Raw genomic sequence first — 20,860 nt, 5'->3', positions numbered from 1 at the left:
TCTGTTGCGTGTCCTGTAGGCTTCTCTAGATATAAACTACGTTTTCCAAAACACAAGTTTAGCACAAATTTAACTTGACAAAGTAAAAAATGTTTTTACGTCCAAATATGTGAAACACAAATAAGCATCTCAGAGAAAACTGAGAACAGTGTTGATTTATTCTTCAGATTTACATTTCAATCAAAAATAAATTACCAGACATCTTTAAAAGAACCAACGCCGTCTCCTGCCCAGGAGAACGTCCAATCAGATTAATGAGGAATCACACCTTATCTCCGCTAGCTCGTGTCTGACTAACTTACAGCAGCAACTTCTCTTTAAACAGTTTCAAACCAGAAAGTGATCAACTAATTCTCTATCAAAATGAATACAAAATGTTCAGCATACACACCTGAATTGTTATGAGGACAGAAGCACAGAATGTGTACACTGGTGTTTAATGAGGAATTAATTCAAAGGAGCTCAGATTCAGCTGTTGGTGCGACGAGCTAAAAGAGGTCAGTCAGGTTCCTGTTGCACATGAAACACATTTTATTCAGCTGCTTCTGGGAGATCCAGCTCTGATAGATGAAACGGTCAGCTGCAGGTTAAAGGAACAGTACAACACCTGGATGGAGACTCCTCTGTTAAAGCTACAACCAACCACAGTGGATCTGACCAGAGCTGAATCATCTCACTCAGATCATGATGGATGGATTTTGACAATACAATAAACCAAACCTTAAACTTGTAAAAACAATTGGACTGAAGCTCCCACAGCAGCTTCAAAAAAGCCTCGTCTACATCTGGCCTCTAAAAGCTCCTAGCAGCATGCGGAGGGCCGAACGCTGCCAGGCCTGCTACAAGAAATCAAAGGGCCACTTCTACGGCCTCGCTCATTTCTACCATTAAAAATAAACATTAAAAAAGACAAAATGTTTCCGGTTATGGACAGAATGATGCATCGTATCTAGAAGCAACCTGAGCACAAAAATCACCTGGTATTGTGTTTGCAATGCTGACAAGAGAAATACAGTTTTTAGATTCAGAATAAAATAATCATTTTCTATCACTTCCCATTCATGAATTAATTCTGAGTGAATTAATCAGCTGCGATTGGGGGAAGCACTGATCTGAATAGGAAGTAAACTGGCTTGTAAGACAAAACAATCACATGCACTTTAAAGGGTTTCAGTCTACGTTGGGCGTTGATAGCTGCCCACGGCGGCGTCAGTTTTCCCTGAATAGCAGCTTGATCTCGTAGTGCGGTTTCCTACCAGCAGATATGTGTGAATGTCAAAAAGCACAGGGCCCTGCGGAGGATTTTACAGGTGGTACTTGGGTTTGGCGTGAGGCACTAGGGGGCGATGGAGAGCAGATGGGGCAGCAGAAAGTAAAAATAAAGAGGGTCAGCTTTGGTGTTGCACAGTTCTAGCAATGGACAGAGAGGATGAAGAGCACGTCAGAGGGGAGGAAGACGGTCAGTGAGTCTTTAACTTGGTGTGCTTTGAGCCTGGTTCTGTCAGGCTGGCTCTGATGGAGTTAACCACCGTCTGTCTGACGCTGTCCTGCATATACTGTTCACTTAGTGGCTTCAAAACCTGCAAGAGACCAAAAAAGAAGATTATGACTAACTTATCTGAAACAGACAGAAAATGGAGGAAAAAAGAATGATTGGGAGGAAACAAGAGTATGGAGTTTCCAACATGCTAAACGGGAAAATATCCAGTCACAAAATCAACAAAACCTCCTTCACCGTTTAGTGAAGTGAAAAACATGTCTCGTGTCTCTAAGATCCACAGATAGTTGTGGTTCTGCAGGCGCCAACACTCAGCAAATTAAATACAAGAATCCAGACCAGCTGGCTTAAATAAACATCACATAAGAAGCAAAAAAACAGCAAAAGTTGCTACATAAGAAGGAATTGAAACAGTTTGTGAATCCACCAGCCATCCAGCAGCTAGTTGCTCTTCTTGTTGAGTGGAGCCGAAGCTCCGAGTCCGAGAGTGGCTCCTGATGGAAGGGAAGGGAAGAGGGAAACGGAGTGGGCCAGGCAGCTCCTGATGGGCTCAGAAAGTTTGGAAAACACCTGAGAGGACAGTAAGGAGGAACGGGAGAGTTAAACAGACCGAGGAGCAGAAGGTGGGCGGGGGGGATAAATTACAATAAAGCATGACGCGGGTATTTTTAGGGGAAAGGAGGGATTAGAAAATGTTAAACTATAACATAAAAGAAAAAGTAAAGGAACTCAGGCAGTGTGCTTTGAGAGGGAGACGGGAAGAAAACCAGAGGAGCGACTCATCTCACCTTTCTGACCATCCTCTGGAAAGCAGGAAGGGGGGGGGGGAAGCAACAAGCATGAGGGAAACACTAAAAACAGTTTCATTAGTTCTCCGTAGCAACAGTAAAGACAGGAATGAAAGGATGAAGAAAGGAGGTCTGAGTGACGTGAAGCCGTGATCCATTGGACTCGGGCAGATAGAGAGTGAGACAGGAAGATGAGAACAGACAGTTACATCTTTCATCCTGTGCAAGAGGTTAATGTTACACAATGTTCTCCACTGTCTGAGCTGTCTGAGCTGTAGTGGAGAGTCAGACTTGCACCGATGACTCGGGCGTCGAGTCTGAACTGCTCCAGTCTGATTTGTGCCAGATTAAGCAAACAGCAGGCGGTGATGCAACTAAAAAAAGATGGCTCTGATTAGTGGAACCTTGGCTTGCCCTACATCTCAACACTTCTGTTTCCACTCAGTAATCTCTATTTTTACTTTTTAAAACAACTTACAAACTTAAAGCCATAAACATCATGAACAACTACCACAACAACAAGGTGGACTATTGCAGATGTGATCATGTTTATGTTTAAAAATAAACAATTTCTGTCTCTCACCTGTTCCCAAAGCGTATCCGCCACCTGGTCTATAAACGCTCCCAACTCTCGAAACTCTCCCGAATACTTCACGTACGCCCAGGCGCAGAGCGACAGCAGCGCCACGCCCATCACCAGGTTCGCCAGCGAAGCCAAAGCGCTCAGGCCGATGAAGCCCGTCACACCAGAAACTACGTAGGTGACGAACATCACCACAAACAGCATGGCGGGGGTGCGTGCTGCATAGAAGATGTTTTTGCCATCGTTGTGCTTGGAGAAGCTGATGTAGGCCTTTTCCAACTCAGACTCCAGCTGGTTCTGGTAACGCTGGCAGAACTCCTCGCCGCCCATTTTCTTCACATTACGGAAGTATTTCACCGAGCACTCGCGGAAATCCTTGTGGCAGCCTTCCAGGTCATCTGGGGCGATGTAGGGCTTGTCCCCTCCGCAGATCTGGCCAAAGGAAAGTTGAAAAATAACTATTGAATAAATCAGTTTTTCCATTTTATGATTTAACTTGTAATAATCAGCAGCAATGCTCACATTAATGACTAAATAAACCTAATTTGTATTTAAAGAGCAAGTCACCCCCTTCCAGAGTATTACTCCACTCCCACTTCCTGTTTGAAAAATGCAACATATGCTGTTGCCTAGCGACCGAGGGCGGAGCCGCTAACAAATACAGACAGCCTCACGACATTGTGACATCATATGGTACCAGCTAACATTCTAGGGTACCTCTTAGCTAATAGCGATGGCAGATTTAAATTCAAATGCAATGCAGAATTTTTACCTGAAAATGGCACAACACTGACAGTTTTAGGCAGAAAATTTTAATTTGAACTAAAATGCACTAAAGTGCCAAACTATTGACTACACGTGTCTGCAAAACAATTAGACATGCATTTATATAGTTCATCAGAAAAAAAGTTGATTTGGGGGTGACTTGCTCTTTAGTTAGACATCCCTGCTGCAAACGAAAAGCTGCTCTCTGATCATTTATAACAATAGTCATCCATCCATCCATCCGTTTTCATCTGCTTATCCGGAGTCGGGTCACGGGGGCAGTAGCCTAAGGCGAGAGGCCCAGACTTCCCTCTCCCCAGCCACTTGGGCCAGCTCCTCCGGGGGAATCCCAAGGCGTTCCCTGGCCAGGTGAGGGACATAGTCCCTCCACCGTGTTCTGGGTCTACCTTTAGGTCTCCTCCCGGTTGGACGTGCCCGGAAAACCTCACCAGGGAGGCGTACAAGATGCATCCTGACCAGATGCCCGAGCCACCTCAACTGGCTCCTCTCAATGTGGAGGAGCAGCGGGTCTACTCCGAGCCCCTCCCGAATGACAGAGCTTCTCACCCTATCTCTAAGGGAGAGCACAGCCACTCTTTGGAGAAAACTCCTTTCGGCCGCTTGTGTCGGCAATCTCGTTCTTTCGGTCACTACCCAAAGCTCATGACCATAGGTGAGGGTAGGAACGTAGATCGACCGGTAAATCGAGAGCTTCACCTTCGGACTCAGATCTCTCTTCACCACAACAGACCAGTACAACGCCCGCATCACTGCAGATGCAGCACCAATCCGCCTATCAATCTCACGCTCCAGTTTTCACTCGTGAACAAGACCCCGAGATACTTAAACTCCTCCACTTGGGGCAGGACCTCATCCCTGACCTGGAGAAGGCATTCTACCCTTTTCCGAATGAAGACCATGGTCTCAGATTTAGAGAAGCTGATTCTCATCCCAGCTGCTTCACACTCGGCTGTTCCAGCGAAAGCTGAAGATCACGTTCTGATGAAGCCAACAGGACCACATCATCTGCAAAAAGCAGAGACCTGATCCTCAGGCCACCAAAACAGATGCCCTCCACACCTTGGCTGCACCTAGAAATCCTGTCCATAAAGGTTATGAACAGAATCTGTGACAAAGGGCAGCCTTGGCGGAGTCCAACCCTCACTGGGAACGAGCCTGACTTACTGCCGGCAATGCGGACCAAGTTCTGACACCGGTCATACAGGGACCTAACAGCCCGTATCAGAGGGCCTGGTACCCCATACTCTCGGTGTACCCCCCACAGGGCCCCCCGAGGGACGCGGTCAAACGCCTTCTCCAAATCCACAAAACACATGTAGACTGGTTGGGTAAATTCCCACGCACCCTCCAGGATCCCCCTAAGCTTATAGAGCTGGTCCAGTGTTCCACAGCCAGGACGAAAACCACATTGCTCCTCCTGAACCTGAGGTTCAACAATCTGATGGACCCTCCTCTCCAGAACCCCTGAATAGACCTTACCAGGAAAGCTCAGGAGTGTGATCCCCCTGTAGTTGGAACACATCCTGCGGTCCCCCTTTTAAAATAAAGGGACCACAACCCCGGTCTGCCAGTCCAGTGGGACTGCCCCCGATGTCCACGCAATATCGCAGAGCCACATCAGCCAACACAGCCCCACAACATCCAGAGCCTTAAGGAACTCCGGGCAGATCTCATCCACCCCCAGAGCCTTGCCACAGAGGAGCTTTTTAACCACCTCAGTGACCTCAGCACCAGAGATTTGAGAGGCCAACCCAAAGTCCCCAGACTATTGCTTACTCACTGGAAAACATGTTGGTGGGATTGAGGAGGTCTTCGAAGTATTCTGCCCACCGATCCACAACGTCCTGAGTAGAGGTCAGCAGCACACCGTCCCCACTATAGATAGTGTTGGTAGCGCACTGCCCCCCCCGAGGCGCCGGATGGTGGACCAGAATCTCCTCGAAGCCGTACGGAGGTCTTGCTCCATGGTCTCATCGATCTCCTCCCATGCCCAGGATTTTGCCTTGGCAACCAACCCAGCCACGTTCCGCTTGGACTGCCGGTACCCGTCAGCTGCCTCTGGAGTCCCACAGGCCAAAAAGACCTGATAGGACTCTTTCTTCAGCTTGACAGCATCCCTAACCGCCGGTGTCCACCAGCGGGTTCAGGGGTTGCCACCATGACAGGCACTGACGATCCTGCGACCACAGCTCCGGTCGGCCGCCTCAACAATGGAGGCAAGGAACAGGGTCCATTCAGACTCAATGTCCCCCGCCTCCCCCGGAACATTTTGGAAGTTCTGTCGGAGGTGGGAATTGAAGCTCCTTCTGACGGGAGATTCTGCCAGTCGTTCCCAGCAGACCCTTGTGATATGTTTGGGCTTGCCTGGTCTGACCGGCATCCTCCCCCACCATCTGGGCCAACTCACCACCAGGTAGTGGTCAGTTGACAGCTCCGCCCCTCTCTTCACCCGAGTGTCCAAGACATGCGGCCGCAGGTCAGATGAAACAACAACAAAGTCGACCATCGAGCTCCGGCCTAAGGTATCCTGGTGCCAAGAGCACATATGGGCACCTTTATGTCTGAACTTGGTGTTAATTATGGACAATCCATGACTGGCACAGAAGTCCAATAACAAAACACCACTTGAATTCAGATCAGGGGGGCCGTTCCTCCCAACCACACCTCTCCAGGTCTCACTGTCGTTGCCCACGTGAGTGTTGAAGTCTCCCAGCAGAATGAGGGAGTCACCGGAAAGAGCGCTTTCCAGCACCCTCTCCAAGGTCTCCAAAAAGGGTGGGTGGGACTATTTATAACAATAGTCATCTACTGCATTTTTATTTTAAATCACAACAGTGTGTGTCAGTCAACTGCTTCTAAGAAACAGTAAGGGGGGAGGGGCGGTCCCTCAAAGTGAAAAAAGAGCTCCAAAACTTTATTTTTCTCAAACCTTTAAACCTGGCAAATTAATAGGAATTCCCCCAAATGCCTTAACATGAAGAAGTGATGCTTCCAGGTGCTTCAGTTCACCTTAATTATGTTTTTAAACCACAAGCCTGATGGAAAAGTTCAACCCTCTGAGGATCTCTAAATTTGTTTATCTGATCTCATGCAAACAAAGAAAAAAAATCTCCATGGCTCCAACTCAGAAGAACAAGAACAGAAAGTGAATGGCTGAACGCCGTTTTAACTGAATTATTGAGTCATTGTTGCATGACGCTACTTTAGTGATGCCATCTTTGAGATTCACCCTCTGTTATCTCAATAAAACCTCTAGTTTCTTTCCTTTGTTGCATCTTTTTTGTGTTTCGTGTCCTCACCCGCTCCATGTTCTTGCTGTATAAGTCCTTGGCTCCCGCCACAGCAGTCAGATTGTTGGCCTCTGCTGTTGCCTAAAAACCAGGAAAAGAACATGGGATTATGTTACAATGAGAAATAAAGCTGTATATCACAAAATTAAGACAAAACTAAACCATTTTTTATTTCTTTGACTATTAATAAGCGCAGATTAAAAAACTATCTGCAGAAAACTTAAGAGCTTCAACCTAAAGGCATTTTCAGACCTCTAAATTATAGATTTTATTATTCGTTTCAGTTTCTAAAACTTCTCACCTTTAAGGGGGAACTAGGCAGTTTTGGCTTGCTTTCAGCACCCCCTAGAGTCTGTTTGTAGAACCGAAAGCAAAACTTATCTCCTCGCTGTGCGTTAGTCTTTTTAACACCTTAATCTAACAGCTGAAATGCCTCCCAGCCTTCCTTAGTGTCTACAGAAGTGATTCATCACTGAATTAAACTAATCAGCTGTGTTTATGATGGAAAATATGAAGGAAACGTGCTGGAACCAGAGTGCAGTGCCAGATATGTCAGCTCAATGTTTTGCCAGTCTGAAGTTGCAAGTGGAATATTCTGGCCACAAGAGGCTGGGTGGCCTTTCACTAACCTTGTAAAGGGTCATTTTGACACACACTGGCTCAAAAAAATAATTTAAAAATATGAAAAAGTTGCAAAGCATGATTCCAACCTGCAGCATAGACTTTGGATGAGGTAGCTCGTCACCTTGGTAGATCTTTATGTAGGCCTGCAGGAATCAAAACGATGCAGATGATGGTCACAAAAGTACAGCCTTAGTCTATTTCTGATTACAACAGAAACATTTACTTGAATTTATTTTAGCTGCAGTGACAAAACCACCTTTTCACATTTATCTAAGCAGAAATATAATAAAACGCTGCAGCACCTTGAAGTACTCCAGCAGATCTTTGCAGGTGACTTTGTTTCCTCCAATCTCCTTTTCTACCAGTCGATCTGGGGCCAGCAGCAGAGGCACCAGGTGGGCCAGTTCCTTTTTAAATTCTTCATTTATGTCTGAAAGATAAACACGGGCGTTGTGTTTCAGCCTGGCGAGCAGTAGCCATGTTTGAGTGCAGGTTTTTTCATTTGGGCCTCACCTCTCAGCCTGCCATCAAAATACTTGTTAGTGGCCACGTTTAGGCCAGGATGTGGCAGCAGGAAGCAGCTGATGCTGGAGAAGCAGGAGTGGACGTGCTTCCTCACATTCTGCAGCTCTTCGTGTTGTTTCTCTTTAACCTGTGTTGGCAGAGCAGCTTTTCTTCATCATCATGTCAGCTGGGTGTGTGTTCAGAAGAACTGCATAGATACTCTACTTTGGCTTTTCACAAAGATATCGGGCTTTCGAAAAACACACCAGGGCACACTTTTCTTCTGATTATTACCTGAAGTCTTTTCTTCAGGAAAGCATTTCCCCCTTCCAGCCCATAATCATGATCATACGGATAACTCCAGTCCCGGATTAGGAACATTAAAGACTGAAGACACACAAACACAAATATTAGAACAAACATCTGATTCTGCTCTTCCTCTTTGGTCAGTCTCTTCATAGATGGTTTCAGATCTGCCAACCTGTACGCATTTTGCGTAGCCTGTACGCAATTTGGCATCTTTTTACGCTGGTAAGACTCACCCCTCTTAACTACGCAAAAGGCTGCGGATACGTGAGTTGAGTTCTGTGGCCAATATGCACGTGTGGTACGACTCAGCGGCGTGGTGAAGAAGTTGAAGCCAATCATCGTAGAAAAGCAGAGAAAAACGATCCTGCCTAACCTGTAGCGTAACACCCCCGCCCCCCTCCTCCCTGCTTTGTCCTGCCCACTGCTCCTCTCTCTCTCTCTCCGGTTCGCCACTCGCTGTTGTTCTGGTAAGGTAAACTGTGTGTGTGTGTAAAATTTTCCATCCAGTGAATGGGGAAATTACAGCATGAAAAGCAATGGAGTTGCAAAAGTCCGTGAAAAAAATGCCTCACAAGTGGTACTCAAAATTTTTTGACAAGGTTGGCAGGTCTGTGGTTTTCTGAATGATAATTAATCATAAAAACAATTTCAGTTCACTAATACATGATGCGTCAGAGGTTATTAATGCTTTTGATTCACTTATTTATAAATTCTATAAAAGTTATTCTGTGTTCCCACTGAGCACAGAACATTTATCGGTTTTCCTTGAATGAAACTAAGATTTTTGTTGGAAAAATGTCTAATTAATTTGAGAAAATTCCTGTTTCACACTTTATTTTGCTGCAGCCTTAGTTTAGATTATGCATGTGTTCAATGTGACTGGATCACATGCAGCTAGCTAGACTCAGCCGTTTCAGACTACTCTGCATTTATTGTGCAGCTCCTTCACGGTCTTTTGGTTTATGATAAAAAACACTTGTAAAAGCAGATTAAAGCTTGAAGCACCTTGAAGTTAAAACTGGCCTTGATTCTTAATTCATTCACTGCCAGCTGTTTCCTGATCAGAAAAGCTTTTCGCTGCCAGCGTTTTTCAGCGTTTTCACTGTTTTCTTGAAGAGTCACCGAACGTTGCGCGCTAGGATGTCAACGCCAAAACCACCAAAACAAAGAGGAGAATCACCTCTTACATCAGGAAGAATCCGCACGTTTCGAGCGTTATCCATTCTTTCATAATCAGTTGTTGAATTGTGATCGGCAGAAGCTTTACTGGTTCATGTCTCACTTTTTTTTACAGCAGCGGCCCAAAACAATCTCCTAACACATGGATTTTCTGCTTCCTGATCACGTGACGTGTGACGTACGCGGATGAAGATCGGCTTTAGAGCTGGGATGTTTGTTAAATGACGACTTTAGTCATGAATGGCAGTGAATGAGTTAAAATCCTATTAAATAAGGTGAAACCCACTTTTTGTGCACAGGCATTAGAAATAAACAGTACCTGGAACGGTTTGGAGGAAACGTCTTCCATTGCCAGTCGGCCATATTCTGTGAAGAGCTTCATAGACAAAGAAACAAAATCGAATAAAACACCAGCATAAATAACCAATGCTTACTTTATTGCTGTAGAGAACTGACGAGACAAACCTGCAGATGCTGCAGATCATCCTCCTGTATGTTCTGGGAGAGATTGTACACCTGGATACAAACACAAAGGGTGTAAGCTTATTTGTAAATGTTCTATGTGTAGGGCTGCTCAATTAATCGAATTTTAATCCCAATTACGATCTGAGTTTGGAACGATTACAAAAACAAAACGAGCCGATTATTTTCTCCTCCCTCTTGCGCTGCCCCAAGTTGCAAATCAAGCGCTCCTCCCACATTGTTGCCAACTTAGCAAATTAGTTGCTATTTCTAAGATCTTTTCAGACCCCCTTCTTGACTTTTTAAATTGTACAAGTACCTAGTGAACAATGTAGAAGCATCTCTGGTAACCCTTAGCTACTTTCTGGAAAACTGTCGTCGCCATTTCCTGCAGATTAGCAAACACTCCGTCTGCGCTCCGGACCGTCTTTCCAGACATTAGGAAAGGGAATGATGTAGTGATGTGTTGGTCGCAAAAAAAATAAATAAATAAAAAAATGCTCTCAGAGCCGGCCTCCTCTTGGATGAACCGGAGTGAGTGACACACACCGTACCTGCAGGCTCCTGAGCCGCTAAAAACGGATAAATGTGCACGTGCGGCACGCTAAAGACACACGCACGGCTTGCCCTTGATTGCTGTGAGAGTGGGTTGGGGTGGGGGTGGTGGGTGCAGCGAAACTCCGATTGCTGTGGCTGGGACAACCATTACATTGACTGATGGGACCTGTAAATAAATAGTTTAGAAATAGATAGAAACACGTTTCTCACGCTGATAAATATGAAGTAATCTCTCTGAAGACACGTTGCTAGTGTACACACTCATACAGCACCGCTTGACAGGACTAAATAAATATTATGAAACATTTTGTGACCGTCACTAAAACATACATGCTTGTGTTTTTTTTTATTTATGCTATGAATGCCACAGTATAATTCAGTATTTGCAAGATATTGGTTGAATATTTGGGTCTGTATTGGTTAAGCTTAAATGAGTTGAACCTCAGCCCTTTGGGTCATAAACTATGAGCAAGTGTGTTGGCCTGTTTATACTAGGAGTCAGGAGTTTCTTTTTGATTATCTTGTTGCTTTCTCTTAGCCCTGATTGTGCCCTGAGCAATTTTACGACTGAATAAATAAACAAATAAAATCAACATTAATTGAAAAATCCTCTTAAATAATCGAGATCTCAATTTCAGTTAAATAATCGTGATTATTATTTTTGCCATAATCGAGCAGCCTTATCTTTGTGTGTGTGTGTGTTTTTTATTTTTTTACATGATGTTTAAAGGTCACCTGAACAGAGCTCGTCATTGTGCTGAGAGCAAACACAGTAGCAGAGTCCTTTATGGTGGACTGGCTGTCAAATGCCCCCTGAGTGTCAACGAGAAGCACAGCGACCTGCGAACAGCGTGAGGGTTATGTTTTGGTAAAACTCAAAAATGATGCTGGAGCTTCGTGATCAGTACATCCGGAGAATCCTACCTTGCTGCCATCAGGTCTGTCAACAACAAAAACGTCGCTCCAGACCAGAATTCCTGTGGTCTCCCTCTCGCAGCCTCCCCTCCAGCTGAAGCCTTTCAGAGGCTCATCATCGCCTCCCATCCATGAGCAGTTCTCCTACAGAGAGGAGGGGGAGGGGCAAGAGATGAAATGCACAGATATCGGTGAACAAACATGTCTCTACATCAGTGACACATGCTGAGACTTGCATAAACGCCGTTGTTTTTGTTGCTCAACAGCTGGAAGAGACGGCTGTAAGATCTTTCCGTGGGTGCACGAGTGCCGTTACATTTTAATTACTACATGTGTGTGAGTGTAAGGTGATCCTGGCGATTTGTGCGTTTTCAGCTCTTATCAGATGGACACAGACAGACCATCCGAACTGATCTCACAGTTACATCCTCAAAGAGATGCTGTTTCCTAGAACAAAGACCAGTTAGTCAACATGTAATATTTCTACTTTAACAGGAAACTCAAAGGAGATGCAGCTAGGAGAGCTTCTTCGTAAAGACAGCCTGTGAGTACGAGCTGTAATCTCATCTGCTGGACTTGTTCACCAACTCCACCTGTTTTCTCGCTCTGCTGACAGCAGGTGTTACACATTCATAAACCCCAGAGGAAACATGGGCTGCTGCGTATTTACATAGCACATGTAAACACATCATCAGAAGAAACTCATCAGGGATTAAAACGGTGACAGGTGTTTTTATTTTTCTACTTTTTGAGTAATAAGAAATCGACAAAACCAGGTTTAGATATGAACGAAATTGTTTAGAAAAATAATTGAATCTACTTTTAGATTTAGCTGCTAGTTTAGATGCAGTTCTTTTACCTGATTGTACATGTAGCGCAGCATGAAGTCCAACAGGAAGGACTTGCCCTTGCGAAAAGCTCCGGCCACGGAGACAACCACCACGTTCAGGTCCCTGATGTGATCCTGCAGCAGGATCTTCTCCAGAGCAGCAGTGTCCAAATCAAAGTTGTGGTTCTCCTCGTTGGCTAGCACGATCTGGATGGGCCGGGACTTTTCCTCCTCCAACACAACCTGAGGACATAATTTACAATTATTCAGAGCTTTCCCTGAAATCAAGAGAAGTTTAAAATAGATTCAGAGCAGCGAAAACCACAAAGCTAACCTCAGCCCAACACAGCATGAGCAGGCATACGCCTGCATGCTTAACAGTGTACGGAATCATTTAAAATGGATAAAACCTCACCTCCTCTTCTTCATCTATGCCTTCATCTGGCGAGGGCGTGAGGCTGTTGTCATTTTTCCCAAAGTCTCCCATGGCATGGGCAGGGAAGAATTCCTCCAGGTTCTCCGGCCTGGCTAAAGGAGGCTCCTTTTGACATGGATAACCCAGGACTTTGCCCACATTTTGAAAGTCTTTAGGGAGCAGAAAAAGAAGAAAAGAAAAGGTGAAAATACAACAGGAACAAAGTCGATTTAGGCAGGTTTTCTGACTTGAGACTAAAACCAAAATGATGAATGTCCTACATGGATCAGACTGAAGATGAGAATCTTTCTAGCTTTCTGTGTCGAGCTAAATCCACCCTGGTCTTCCCATCTAGGTCAAATTCAAAAATAGCCTTGCAAAGAAAATCACAAAGGGCCAGAAAAACACGAGTGTTAAGTGTGTCACAGGACAGCTTCTCGTGTATTCTTCCACAGATAAATGGCTGTCAGGAGCAGCCTCCCTCCTCCAAGTGGTTTCACATTTCCTTTGGTGTCTCAATACCACAACTGCAAAACAAACAAGTGTGCTAAAAATACCTATGATGTCTGCAAATGTTTAGTTTGTGTACTCATATCAAGAGTACTTTACGTTGATGTAGTAATTTAGTCTGAAGGAGGTAATATTTTTATTTTGTCTAATCAATAATTCAATCATCTTATTAAAGGAAATCAAAAACACCCAAGAAGCTGAATGTTTTAATCATACAACTGCTGGTGAATTATTTTATTCTCAACTACCTTTTTTATTTAAATAAAAGCAACAATTTAATAAGTACAGAAATCACAGCCCAGATTAAATCTCCCTTCCTCAAGTGTAGACCGGTAGAGACGATCCCTGAGCCGTCGACCAGACAGAAGCACCAAACAGGTTCAACCGCATCTCTAAACCTTACTCATTCAAATACCTCAGTGATTACTATTCAGCTGTTCTACGTAGCCTGAGCACACAAACGTCTCACATTAAGGTCAAATCAGGTCTTGGCAAATAATACCCATCTGCCAACCTCAAAAGTACAACAAGCTTTGAAGTCTGTGATATATTCAGCAGTAAAAACTGATTTATTCTGAATCACAAACGATACAAAATGATTCAAGTTTGGTCCAAGTTTATGCCACTGGATCCATAAACGTCCCCTGGAGATACAGCAAGCGTTTGATGGTAATATGCGTTAAATTTAGTTTCCCATTCACCAAATTAAGTACTGAACCATGTTATTAAATTATTTTTTCTTTTCTTTACCTCCACAATATATTTACAGCTATGCTATGTTAGAATGTTGTTATGAGGCATGAAAATAATGTTATAAGCTATGAAAATAATGTTATAAGCTATGAAATAATGTTATAAGCTAATCTGTCTGCCAAATTTGCCATTTCAGCTTTAAATGAAGAAGCTAGCACCATCATGATGAGCAGAGAATCGTCTCTCTACTGAGACAGAATGTGTTCAGTCACTGCTAATATTGTTAATATTTATCAGTCAGTGGATCCTAAATCGAATCCAATCAAAATGGTACTGTGGCTGAATTTGAGATATTGGCAAACACTGAATAGCAATCCTTTAAATGCATATAACATCATATTGCGATCAAACTAGTGATGTAATTACGGAGTTTACTAAAAAGAAGACTGACAAAAACATTGATAGTTTTCAGAATCCTGTTGATTGTATTAGTTTTATTATTTTACTAACAAAAAGCCTGTGGGGTTGTCTGCGTTTAAAAGTACATTCAAAGTGATTAAACACTTACAAAACGGACCCTGTACGCTGCTTTGACACACTGACAGAGCAAAAACAGAGTTTGCACCCAGAAAAGTAAGGGCAGGTAGATCATATCATTCACAATGATACCAGCAAATGTTTCCTAGCCCAGCAAAAGGAAAATATATAAATATCATTAGATGACATCCAGTAAGCACACGAGGGTCCAGCAGCACAAACATATTCAAGCTGTGAAGGCAAACACGGAGGTGCATTAAAGGACTTGTATCTAGAAATATGCAGATGGTTACCTTTCTAGTGTACAAGTCTCATAAAAAAACAATATATATATATATATATATATATATATATATATATATATATATATATATATATATATATATATATATATATATATATATAATTAAGAACCGGTGACAATCACTTGAGGGGAAAAAAGGTGAATAATTGTGCAGAGAAACAAACTCACTTTAAAGACACTTTGGGTAATTTAGGCATTGTTTAGAGCTCAACTTTGAGGCTTTCTACCACCTCCTAATGATGCATTACGGTTTTGTTTTTCACTGACTCATCTCTTTCTCATTTAAGTGAATTTATAACAGAAAAATTTTTATTTTTGAAATAAGCTTCAACATTTTCTGACAATTCAGAAGCTACAGCAGTACACCAATACATATTTAATAAGTAAACATCTAATAAATAAATATCTAATCTTTTATTTATATTTGGTTAAAAACACCTAATTTGGTGATTTCAAGGAAAATGTCTGTTCAAGAGAACAAATGTTAAAGGGACATCCAATGATCAAACTGGGTATGCAGCAAAAGGTAGCAGAGACGTAACAAACACAAGACGATCACTGTAATCTGCACTGCACACAAACTAGCCCTGAACACTTCCTCAGTTAGTGGAAATGCTTGTCCTCATCATGTCCAGAGCAGCACTCAGCAAAATGAAGTGGCACAGACTGCAGCCACAGACACAACCCTCACATTCTGCTGGGAGTGCAGGGAGGCTGTGCTCCAGCAGAATGGAAGACAGAGTATAAATAATAAAATAAAAAATAAAAAAGGAAGCAAGCATAGCAGCCATAGATTAAACATTAATGCAAGTTGAATGTGCACACACGTCCTGATAAGTGGCTAATGCACCATCCTACTGGACAGCAGAGAGAAAACGATAGCAGACCTAAAATTAGCATCTTATCTTATAAAGGAAAGGAGCAAATAGTAATTGGGCTGCACACTTCTCTGCAAATTATGTAGTTTTTCTGGAGTTGCACAAAAAGAATAAAATGTATTTTTGATGAGAGGCTGGCTTCATCTATCTATCTATCATCTATCTATCTATCTATCTATCTATCTATCTATCTATATATATAAAACAATAACAAGAAAAGTGTGCATCTATGCAAGCTAAGTATGGCATCATAAATCAGCTCTCATCTCTCTACTGCTGCACTATTTAAGGTCCACCAGATGAGGCTACATGACAACAAAAATACAACTTAAAGTGTAGGACATGAGTCAGCTATTTGAGAAGAAATTACACAAGAAAATAAAACCATATAGCTTGAAGCACACAGGTGCACTAATTCTCCCTCATGCAACTATCAAAACATCATGAGTCTGCCGTTCTGCACACAAGTCAAAGGATAATGTTCAGTCGCAGCAGGCAAATCAGCAAGGACAAAGTGCAGATTAAGAGGCAGCTGGCTTGTATAAAAGTAGACATAAAGGTCATGATAACAGATTCCTAACCACACTGGCAGTGATGAGCCATGGACATTCTGGGGCTGTTACTCCATTAAACAGCAGTAAAAGAAAGAGGTATATTTTGTCTATTTGTCAAATGCATATAAAAAATAACATGCAAAGAAGTAGTTCTTAATTAGGTCTGTGCAATTTTAGCACATTGTTAGAAAAAAAAATCTTTGCAAATATTTCCTAAACTGCAATCTCCAAATTTGCCTAACTGAAACTCTGGTTAGATGACCTTACACAAAATAAACGGAACTGCTATCAGTAGAACAATGTGTAAAATGCGTAAATGCTTAATAAACTCATAACAATGACTATCTGATTAATTTAGATGTTAAAATGAGCATTTTTAAATCCCTAATGACAAAATGCATACATATTTGTATCTGTGTACTTTAAGAGATCGTTTACATACTTTAGTTACCTATTATTATTATTATTATAAAACACAAACTTCAATGTTTAGAGAGTTTCTTTTCAGTGAATAGGATTAGCCTGTCTGCAAACAACTGACTAATAATAGAGTACTTAAAAATATCCCAGTAATCAGTGGGAAACTATTAATGTGCTTTCACGTGGTTTGAGTGGAGTGACAATCACTAACGCGGCATTTTAAAACATTCTTCAGCGAATTTGAGAAACAATGGGCAGATGGTCCAGGTGAAAGTGGCTGCCTGGTCAAATGAGCTGACAGGTGTCGCGGGTAAAATGTGTATCCGGGTCAGAATCCGTTTCCCTTGTTCAAATCACATTCGAAGAACGTTTTCAAAGCTAAAGTCGACCAAATGTGTCACATTATCGTCGACTTCTAAATCATTTAAACCGTACAAGACGTTGTGCTTGAGCGTTAAACGTCGTTAGAGAAGACTCCTTCTGTCGGGGATCCCACACTTTGCACAACACCGCGCGGCTCCCAACTGAAAACAGAAGCGTCTGGCTAACGGGGAAAGCAGCGAGACAAGAAGCAACGGTAAAATAAACACTTTCTTAGTGTAAAGCTAATACTTCTCACCGGATCGCTGTAACAAATCTACCCGACTAAAAAAACAGCACTTTACCTTTGTCTTCAAGTTGGCTTTTACGGTTGAACTCGTAGAGATTTCTGCTCCGGCGCTCACTCACCCCCGCCATCTTGGCCAACTGAGACCGGATCGGACGTAGCTGACGTCACTGAAGTTTTTTTTCCCCCCTCTCGCGCTGTTTGCTGAATTTTGTGCTGTCCCGAGACTGGCTCTGCTCTGGACACAAGTCTTTTAGTAAATCATTTTAATATTTCACTAGGAATGTTTTGTGTGTGTGTGTGTGTGTGTGTGTGTGTGTGTGTGTGTGTGTGTGTGTGTGTGTGTGTGTGTGTGTGTGTATGTGTGAGAGAGAGAGAGAGAGAGAGAGAGAGAGATTCCACTTAACAGAATTATTAGAAATCCCTGTATCACTAGTGCCCCAGACCTCATGATCATGTTTCCTTTGTTTTGAGAGAACACCATCCAGTTTTATGTTTATGTATTTAGCAGACGCTTTTGTACATAGCGACTTACAAGTGATAATCGGCATGGTGCCCTTAAGGCTAACAACAACAATAACAACAACAACTTGACATCAATCATGAAGAGGAGGGAACAAGGAGTGGACAGTAGAGAGGGGGGGACGGGTGCAGGGAGGGTGCTGGTTTAGAAGATGCTCTCTGAAGAGCAGGCTCTTTAGGAGTTTCTTGAAAATTGAACAGGAAGTTTTCTCACTGCTATTTTCCTTAAACTCCTATGAAATTAGCAGAGGAAAATTGGAACCGTTCAATGTAAATTATAAAACATCATATTTGTTCACTAAGTCATTCATTATTTCTCTCTTGTGGCATAAACACAACCCTCCCCTTTACCTCCACAGAGTCTGTTATCACAGACAGGCTGTGCACACTGGAGATAAGCTAATGATTGTTTCAGATATTTGTGTCCCAGTCTGGAGAAAACACTTTTCTTTTTTCCAGTTTTATGGCGTTTTCACTGCTCTCAGTCAGGCTTACTGCCAAATAAAAGCCCATAATGATTGTAAGCTAACACAGATGCAGAAATTGAAGGGCAGCTGTTCTCTAGGCCCCGTAATCCTATCATATACACCAAGGGATGGGTGGTTCAGTTAACTGCAGGATGAAGAAGATATGGGTGTAAATGCAAATAAACTGATTATTTTATCACAATTGTAAATGATTTTATAACCTTCTGAGTAATGATATACTTCAGAGTTTAAACTTTTCTAGAAGCACATCAAAATTTCAAACAACCCTTAGACAAGATATCATCAAAATATTAACAAAAACATTTCAAAATATAAAATTTTTCATCAAATTTTATAAAGCTTTCATAGCAGCGGCATCTCTGCAGGTACGCCTTCATGAACATCTTGGTGTGTTTGCATTAGCTGCAGGCTTCCAGGCGTGCTTGCATTGGCATTCAGATATCTACGCGTTCATCCAAGCAGCTTTTAGGAGAAAGTGATCCAATGTCCTGTTACTGATTTGACCCAGGCAGGGCTCACACCATACATATCAGCACTATCGAGTAAGGGCAGCTAATCAGAGATGACATCATCCAACAATCCTGTGAGGAGCATGCTGGGGTTCTCCTTTAAGAGGGACAACCCCTGCTATCCAGGAGATCCTGCTTCATCCCAGGATTAAATGTGACATTTGGGAGTCATTGCAGGTGACTCTTGTCGTTTCTGTAGAGACTGTTTAAATTTTTTTTTGCATTTGTTAAATAAATTCAATGTTGGCACAAGTTGCACAAGTAAGAATCTGGCTCCACTTAATTTGATGCTCTGTAAGATAGTAATTTCATCAAGCCTCTGCCTCCGTGCTATAAAAACAACGATATGAGTGGATAAAGACAAAGGAAAATCAAGACACTCACACCCACGGTGTGGATGTTTGTGTGTGTTAGAGCAAAAATAATTAGTTTAGTGAAAGAATAAGAGGGAAAATGAGACCTGCTGTGTTAATCTGTGTCTGTGCTATTCATAGCTGGTCCCTTCAGCCAGCAGAAATGTGAGACACACGTGACAGCAGACCCTGATAAATTTAGAGGGTGGTGCAGAGAGCCCGGTGACTGGACCTCCAGGCCAGTGCTGAAATCCAGATGTTTGGTGTGTTTTGTGCTACAGGGTGTGTGTCAAGAGGGTTAGGCGGAGCTGGCAGGGACTGAGCAGCTGAACACATCATTTTCTTTTCACTCAGAACTTTATTGACATTTGAACATTTTAGTACGACTAATGCTTTCCTTTTAATTCTGTTAGTTAATTTCCTGAAATACTCACTAGTTTTAATAAGACTGGGAAGATGGTGCCCTCTAGCGTCTGTAGCATTTATTGCACTTTTTCCTATTTGAATTTTATTCAATTAATTTAAAACTGAATAAATGTCTGCTTCTCTTCTTTTTTTCTTTTTTTTCGTGTGTCCTGTCTGGCTGTGAAGCAAACAGAATTGATGTCTGAATGCTGGTGACAAGCCTTACAGATTTATTCTCAGGTGGAGCATCAAAGCGTCTGCTTCTAATGTCACGCCTGATACTTAAAACTTTATTGTTGTTGTTGTTGAATGCTTTTTAATTCCGACCAGACATGGAGACAGAGGTGAAAGAGAAAGGAAGAGACAAAAGTTGTTGTTGTTGTTGTTGTTGTTGGTGGTGGTGGTGGTGGTGGTGGTGGTGGTGGTGGTGGGGGGGGGGTTCCACAAAAATTAACAATAATGAACAAGAGTCTGCTGCTAGACCTGCAAAAAGAGAGAAGAGAAAAAAATGGGACACAAAGATGTGCAGGAGATGGAGGGAGCTCCAAGTCTCAGAGATCCAGGAGCTGCCCCAGAGCACAGGAACCCCAGGGAGACTGCGACCAGAAAAGCCCCCACCCCCCTCGAGAGGAGCAGAGGATCGCCCCGGGGGGCCACAACCAGCAGCCGGCAGAGTCCAGAGAGATAACGGCGTCAAGCCCACCGGCTCGCCCGCAGCCTCCCACCCCCTAGCCGGCCGAGCCCGGGACCCAATGACCCGGGACCCAGGGGCGACCACCCCCGCCGGGGACCCAGCAGAGCCCAGGGACCCAGATCCCTCCAGGCAGCCACCGGGATTGGTCAGGCAGATGCTAAAAATCTTAAACTCCCTGACCCGGGAGCCACGACCCAGAAAGACCAAGGCACCACACTCCACACCAGGTGTTACAGGGAGAGGGGAGACGAAGATGTATCATCCAAAGAAGTCCCAGGAGAAGGGAGGAGTCAAAGGCCCCACCTGACATATACAGTCATACACAGACACAGTCACACACTCCCTCCCTCATGTCTGCTTCTCTTAAAATCTTGTAACGCAACCACAACATTTAACTGCCACCTCACAAATTCTGCACTTTTTTTATACACACACACACACACACACACACACACACACACACACACACACACACACACACACACACACACACACACACACACACACACACACACACACACACACACACACACACACACACACACACACACACACACACAATAATGATATAAAACACAACAAAACAACAGCAGTTGTCTATGGCAGCATTTTTTTCTGTTGTGTGTATTCATTCATAGTGTCAATA

The 20,860-nt window shown here is 43.1% G+C and overlaps 1 protein-coding gene across 3 annotated transcripts; it reads right to left on the bottom strand.

Annotated features, from left to right (window-relative positions):
- Positions 1-136: 136 nt before the first annotated feature.
- On the bottom strand, positions 137-17,465 carry LOC107375818 (atlastin-2). Of its 3 annotated transcripts, XM_015944573.3 has the most exons (16): positions 17,302-17,465; positions 12,741-12,910; positions 12,356-12,568; positions 11,506-11,640; positions 11,317-11,421; positions 10,027-10,077; positions 9,881-9,937; positions 8,368-8,460; positions 8,083-8,221; positions 7,872-7,999; positions 7,656-7,712; positions 6,955-7,026; positions 2,870-3,301; positions 2,287-2,301; positions 1,926-2,068; positions 137-1,580 (listed from the first exon to the last, which is right to left on the bottom strand). In XM_015944573.3, exons 1-15 carry the CDS (start codon positions 17,372-17,374, stop codon positions 1,940-1,942), a joined length of 1,869 nt encoding a protein of 622 aa, XP_015800059.1. In that variant the 5' UTR covers positions 17,375-17,465; the 3' UTR covers positions 137-1,580; positions 1,926-1,939. The 3 variants fall into 3 exon arrangements, with proteins under 3 accessions (XP_015800059.1, XP_070398581.1, XP_015800060.1); XM_070542480.1 differs by having other exon boundaries at positions 137-2,068; XM_015944574.3 differs by lacking the exons at positions 1,926-2,068; positions 2,287-2,301.
- Between the last annotated feature and the right edge of the window lie 3,395 nt (positions 17,466-20,860).

The sequence above is a fragment of the Nothobranchius furzeri genome, chromosome 12, assembly GCF_043380555.1.
Source record: "Nothobranchius furzeri strain GRZ-AD chromosome 12, NfurGRZ-RIMD1, whole genome shotgun sequence".
Lineage (NCBI taxonomy): Eukaryota > Metazoa > Chordata > Actinopteri > Cyprinodontiformes > Nothobranchiidae > Nothobranchius > Nothobranchius furzeri.
This window is presented reverse-complemented; position numbering and strand designations above follow the sequence as displayed.

What these genes read in the sequence shown, in the direction of transcription:
- LOC107375818 (XM_070542480.1), bottom strand. Translation starts at nt 17,374, where the DNA reads ATGGCGGGGGTGAGTGAGCGCCGGAGCAGAAATCTCTACGAGTTCAAC. An exon ending in ACAGACCTGATGGCAGCAAG is followed by an intron (nt 11,422 to 11,505) that starts GTAGGATTCTCC and finishes CGCTGTTCGCAG; the next exon opens with GTCGCTGTGCTTCTCGTTGA. An exon ending in TTTCCTCCAAACCGTTCCAG is followed by an intron (nt 8,461 to 9,880) that starts GTACTGTTTATT and finishes GTGTGTCTTCAG; the next exon opens with TCTTTAATGTTCCTAATCCG.